General features: G+C 63.5%; 2 protein-coding genes across 2 annotated transcripts in view; one reads left to right on the top strand and one right to left on the bottom strand.

The window, feature by feature from the left end:
- Positions 1–96: 96 nt before the first annotated feature.
- On the top strand, positions 97–1,601 carry H696_02858 (uroporphyrinogen-III synthase). Its single transcript, XM_009496750.1, has 3 exons — positions 97–294; positions 410–758; positions 988–1,601. The coding sequence occupies exons 1-3, from the start codon at positions 151–153 to the stop codon at positions 1,419–1,421; spliced, it is 927 nt and encodes a 308-aa protein (XP_009495025.1). The 5' UTR covers positions 97–150; the 3' UTR covers positions 1,422–1,601.
- H696_02859 (hypothetical protein) overlaps positions 1,579–5,276 on the bottom strand; it is a 4,286-nt gene continuing 588 nt past the window's right edge. The window contains exons 2-10 of the mRNA XM_009496751.1: positions 4,724–5,245; positions 4,390–4,559; positions 4,132–4,236; positions 3,954–4,009; positions 3,595–3,805; positions 3,193–3,451; positions 2,578–2,914; positions 2,087–2,239; positions 1,579–1,970 (exon numbers count right to left, since the gene is read on the bottom strand). Coding sequence (XP_009495026.1) covers positions 1,770–1,970; positions 2,087–2,239; positions 2,578–2,914; positions 3,193–3,451; positions 3,595–3,805; positions 3,954–4,009; positions 4,132–4,236; positions 4,390–4,559; positions 4,724–5,245 — 2,014 coding nt within the window. The 3' untranslated portion in view covers positions 1,579–1,769. The remainder of the gene's footprint in view (positions 1,971–2,086; positions 2,240–2,577; positions 2,915–3,192; positions 3,452–3,594; positions 3,806–3,953; positions 4,010–4,131; positions 4,237–4,389; positions 4,560–4,723; positions 5,246–5,276) is intronic.

Below are 5,276 nucleotides of genomic sequence, written 5' to 3' on the forward strand. Positions count from 1 at the left end.
CCCCGGCCAGGTTGTCTGGCCGATCGCCACGCCAGCGGGGGTTTATTGGCCGCCCCGGGGCGGTCCCCTTCGGAATCCCAGCAATGTGGCTTCCTCGTCCCCCCTTCCCCTTGACATATCCTCGCACCTTTCGCCTGCCCTCTCACCGCGATGACCGACACGGTGGTCTTCCTCCGGCACCCGGACGAGTCCCAGGGGTATTTGGCCGCGCTGGGCGCCGGGCCGCTGGCCGTTGCCGAGCACCGGTGCATCCCACTTCTGCGGTACCGGTACTTGGATGAGGCCATTGACCGGGTGTGTTCCCTAGTTTGCCCGGGGCTCCCCTTCGCCCGGGCGTGCGCCTCCTCCCCCCTCCCCCCCCCCCCCTGCTTGCCTGTGGCTGTGTGCTGACACTCTCCCCTTGCTGCAGCTCTCCGAGTCCATTCTTTCCTTGGCGGGCAAGGGCCCGGGGCCCTCGGCCATCATTTTGACATCCATCCATAGCGTGACAGCCGTGAAGCAGGCTTTGGATCGGCTGCGGGCCCGTCTGTCCCCGGAAGAGATGACCAGCCTCCTGGGCCGGGTGGCTCGGCTGCCGATCTTTGCGGTCGGCCCGGCCACCGGGGCCGCCGCGCGCCGGGACCTCCAGGACCCGCTGCCCGGGGGAGCCCTGCCACCACTGCAAGTCCTCGGCGAGGACTCCACCACCGGCGGGCAGCTGGCCCGCGTGGTTATTTCGTATGTCGAGCAGCTGGCCGATGCGCCGGGGGAATGGACCGGTACGCTTCCCCTGCTCCCTGCTGCCGATGGCGCCGCATTCTGCATCCTGCGCCTTTCCCACTCACCCGGCCCTTCTTTCCCTGTGTCTCCCTGCGCGCCTCGCGTTGCCTGTGTCCCCCCCTGCCTCTTTCGGTTGTATTTCTGCTGCTCTCTGCTCCCCCTCCGCCGCCCCCTCCCCCCCCCCTCCCGGTCTTCTACGGCTCCTCTCGTCCTTTGCCACGCGCGCAGCTCTTTTCCCCTGCTCATCCATCCGCCGCGAGGAGTTGGCCACCAAGCTGGCACGGCTCCCGGTCACCGGCTCCAGGGGGCAGCAGGTTGTCATTTCCCTGACGGAGGTCCGGTCCTATGAGACCACCTTCGATGAGCAGGGCGGCCAGGCCCTGGGCCAGCTCCTGCATGAGCGTCTCGCATCGGGCCCCGGTGGCCGCCTGTGGCTGGTGTTTTTCAGCCCCTCAGGTGTGCTCTTCGCCGACCCAATCATCCGGCCATTTGCCTCGGCCAATGACCCGGGCCAGGCCCTGCAATTGGGCTCCATCGGTAGCACCACCACGCGGGAGCTCCGAGAGCGTGGCTTCCGGGTTTCCTCAACGGCCACCAGCCCGACGCCAGCCGGCGTGGCCGCCGCCCTGGGGCAAACATTCGCCGACCTGGGAAGCCAATAAGAGACGCACCTGTGCCGGCGTCTCGCTGCCCGCAACCACACCCCATGTCGAAAGTGTAGGGGGGAGGGGGCATCCCAGGAGCAGGCGGCAGGAAAAGAAAAGGAAGGCGAAGAGAAGAAGGCAGAATGCATTCACGTCGATAAGACTGGGGGGGGGGGGGGGGGTGTCGGTGTGTATTCATCTCCTCCCTCCACCTCCATGTCGCCATGACGGGTGAGTGCGGAGGGAAGGGGAAGGAGGAAGGGGCGCAAGTGTGTGCGCGCCGGTTGCTACTCTGCAATGGCTCGCCTATAACTGGACCAGGGGACAGGGGCTGCACACTCCTACCAATACACACATGCACGAGCATCATAGCGTCGGTGTGGTCACCGCAGCCAGGGAGATCGAGTCGGTCTCGGTCCGGAGGCTGAGGACGTTCTGCTCAAACTCAGCGACCAGTGACTCGGACACGCCCATTGAGGGGGCCAGCCGCTTCACGTCAGGAAGGTATTTTTGAACAATCTGATGGAGGACCGAGCATTCGCGCGGAATATCGATGCTCTTGGCGGCCTGGCAAGCGGGCGGATGAAAAGTCCGTCAGTGGCCAGGACATGGCAAGCAGCAGGCGCGCATGTACGCGCGCGGGGCTAATATGGCAAGAGAGGGCACGGAAGTCAGGCGTGTACCTTGTCGTTGTTGCTGACCAGCGACATGGCCGACAACGAAAAGGCCAGGGATGAGGTGTTGCTCACGCTCTTCTTGGACTTCTGCTTAAGCAGCGGCGGGGGGGCAGACGCCGCGGGGGGCCCGCTGGCGGCGACATCCGTCGATGTAGCAGTCTGGGAGCTCCGGGTTAGCATTCGGGGCGGCAGCGGCGGGAGGGGGGGGCCCGGCTCCCGGCCCTCTATGCCGGCCTGCCCAGGTGGATGGGGGGAAAAACAAATACCCCCTATGATGCCAACGGGCGAAGGTTGCCGCGGGGGTGGGGCTGAACATGTGTGTGTGTTCGGGCCCCCCGGGGGGGGGGGGGGGGGGGGGGGGGGGGGGGGGGGGGGGGGGGGGGGGGGGGGGGGGGGGGGGCGGAGACCAGCAACACACGGGTCATCACGGCTGGAAGGGGCCCAAAAAAAACAACAACAAATGGCCAAACATCAGGCAACATTGATGGCAGACGCACCGAGATCGTGAGCAGGAAGGTGCGCATCTCGCTCATACGCGGGATGATGATGTCCTGGTTGAGGTCCTGCATGTGAGGCTCCTTGGCCCCGAACTCCACGAGGTTGGCCAAGTTCTGCACGGTCTTGGCAATGAGGGTGAATGCCCGGGCGGCCTGCTTGTTGGTCATGGACGGGCAATCCGACAGGAAGCCAAAGAGGTGCGGGCTCAGGATGGATGCCACGACCAAGCGCAGGAAGAAGAACCCGGCCACCGCGGTCAGCCCGGCGGTCGAGGCCTCGGAAGGGAACTTCTCGGCGCAAGTGGTGCGGATGTGCTGCAGGACCCGGCGGAGGGACCTACATTTGAGAGAGAGAGAGAGAGGCAGGAGAAACAGGAACGGGGGAGGGGGGCGGACCCCATGGCATTGTTGTCAGAAAGGGGATAGGGAGCGCGGGTCCAAAGAAGCCCCGGGACAGCATCTGGAGAGGGAGGGAAGGAGAAAAGACAGGAGAAGAGAGAGAGAGAGAGAGAGAGAGAGAGAGAAAGAGAGAGAGAGAAAGAGAGAGAGAGAAAGAGAGAGAGAGAGAGAGAAAGAAGAAGGAAGGAGCAAAAGGAGCGGCTGTGATATACGCACATGGGCACCTCAGACACGCTCTGGAACAGGGCATCTAGGATCTCGTCGGTGAACTTGACCAGGCGCTTCTTGTGCTTCTTGATGTCCTGGCCCTTCTCCAGACGCAGTGGGTCGATTTCGCAGGACTTCTTGTAGGCGGCAATCTTCATGATCGTCGGGCCAAAAGTCCGGTGCAGGTATTCCAGTGCCACCAGCTTTTGGAAGACATCGACCGCCTTGGACGCCAGGGAGTTGCCGCGGAAAATGGTTGAAGAGGAGACTGAGGGGTGGAGGCACGGAAGAAAGAGCGGGAGAAAGGAGGAACAAGATACGATAGCTGACGGTCAGTCCATCCACTTCGGGAAATCTTGCCCCCGGCCTCGGCGGGGAACGGCAAAAGGGAGGCGCATGTGGCGGACGCACGGGTGGCATCGATCTCGCGCTGGCAAATAGCCTGGAGGAAGGCAAAGGCGTCATCCTCGGACAGGGCAGAGGTGATTTTCATCAGGGACCAGGCGGCAACCTCGCGCTCCTTCCCCAGAGACTGGTTCAACAGTGAGGGGATGGCGTAGTTGTCGCGCTGCAAGAGCTCCAAGAAGGTGTCATACTTCTCGCGCCCGAGGATGATCTCCTCCTGTGAAGCAAAAAGGGGGTGTGGGGGGGGAGAGCAGGAGGGGGGGAAGCGTTGGGGTAGGTGTGTGTGTGTGTGTGTATGTGTGTGTAAGAAAATGGAAAGGGCGAGATGGGAAACAAAAGGAGGGCAGAGCAGACCATGCACGTACAAGGAACTTGTAGCGGAAGCGCACGGAGCCAGTTTGGGGGGTTTCCGCATCCGCCACTGCGTGCAAGATCGCGGAAGGGAGAGGGGAGGGGGGGGGGGGGATGCACATGTCAGTACAAAGTTGACCAATCGGGAAGGTGAACGCGGGGGGGAAGGAGGAGGGGGGCACCAACACGCACGAAGGCCCTTCTTGAGAGACTGGCAAAGGAAACGCTCATAATCCAGCGCAAAGGTGGCGGGCTTGTCGCCGGTCTGCTTGCTCTCGGATGTGTCCCGAATTTCGGCTGTTTGGGGGGGGGGGGGGGGGCAGGGGTTGGACATGTCAGTCCCAGGCTCGAAGGAGAGGAGGGTGGTCGGGGCAGGTCGTTCGCCAGACCGGCCATGGCCCTGGCCACCAGCATGCAAAGAAGTAAAAGAGGCTTGAGGGGGGCATGTACCGGGCTTCGGCTCGAGCCAGATCTTGTGTCGCCCGCTGAGCTGGCCCCCGGGGCTGAGGTACTTATAAAGGGGCAGGGCAGCGTGGCCCATGAAGTCGTCATCGGTAAAGCGATCCCAGTCCCAGACAGACACATGGATGACGGCCGTGGACAGATCTTCGATGGACTCGCTGCAGCCATGGTGCAGGGACGTGGGCAGGGGAGAAAGCCGCCAATGGGGGAGTGTCAGAGCATCGCAGGGGGTGTGGGAGTTCTCGTGGAGAAGCGAGCCACAGGGGATGGTGCCCATGAAGGGCGGCGAGGGAAAGGCCCAAGGGGGGCAAAGACAACGCACAAGCGGAAAGTCTCATTGAACTGGGGGTTGAGGGTCTTGCGGATGGTCTTGGTGCGGAAGGTTTGCACCGGGGCCCCGGCGCTCGCGGCGGCATCCCCGGCGGCGGTGGTGTAATTCCCCCGGAGCAGGGTCATAACCACATACGGGTCGCTGAGGCCATTGACATCGCGGCTGACCAGATTCACGCCGCGGCTGATGGTCAGGAAGACGGAGTTGTTGGTCGAGGCGATCTCGAACTCCAGGAAGCCGGACACCGTCCCCTCGGTGGAGGCCGGGTGAATGGGCACCCAGCAGTCCAGCAGCTCGTTCTTCTGCTGATCCAGGGCTGGCAGGGCCGATGCCAGGGGGAAGGGATTGGCCAGATGGAAGGGATAGCTCATGTGCCCCCCGGTGGCGATGTTGCCGGAGGCAGTGCTCAGGACCGGCAGCGAGACCTTCCCAAGGACGCGGTTCGAGCCATACGGGAGATCCTCCCAGATAACAAGCTCGGCCGAGGTGATTCGGCCGACATCCTGCTCGGTGCTGCGTGTGCGTGTGCGTGATAGAGGGGGAG

This window comes from Fonticula alba, assembly GCF_000388065.1.
Source record: "Fonticula alba strain ATCC 38817 unplaced genomic scaffold supercont2.4, whole genome shotgun sequence".
Classification (NCBI taxonomy): domain Eukaryota; order Rotosphaerida; family Fonticulaceae; genus Fonticula; species Fonticula alba.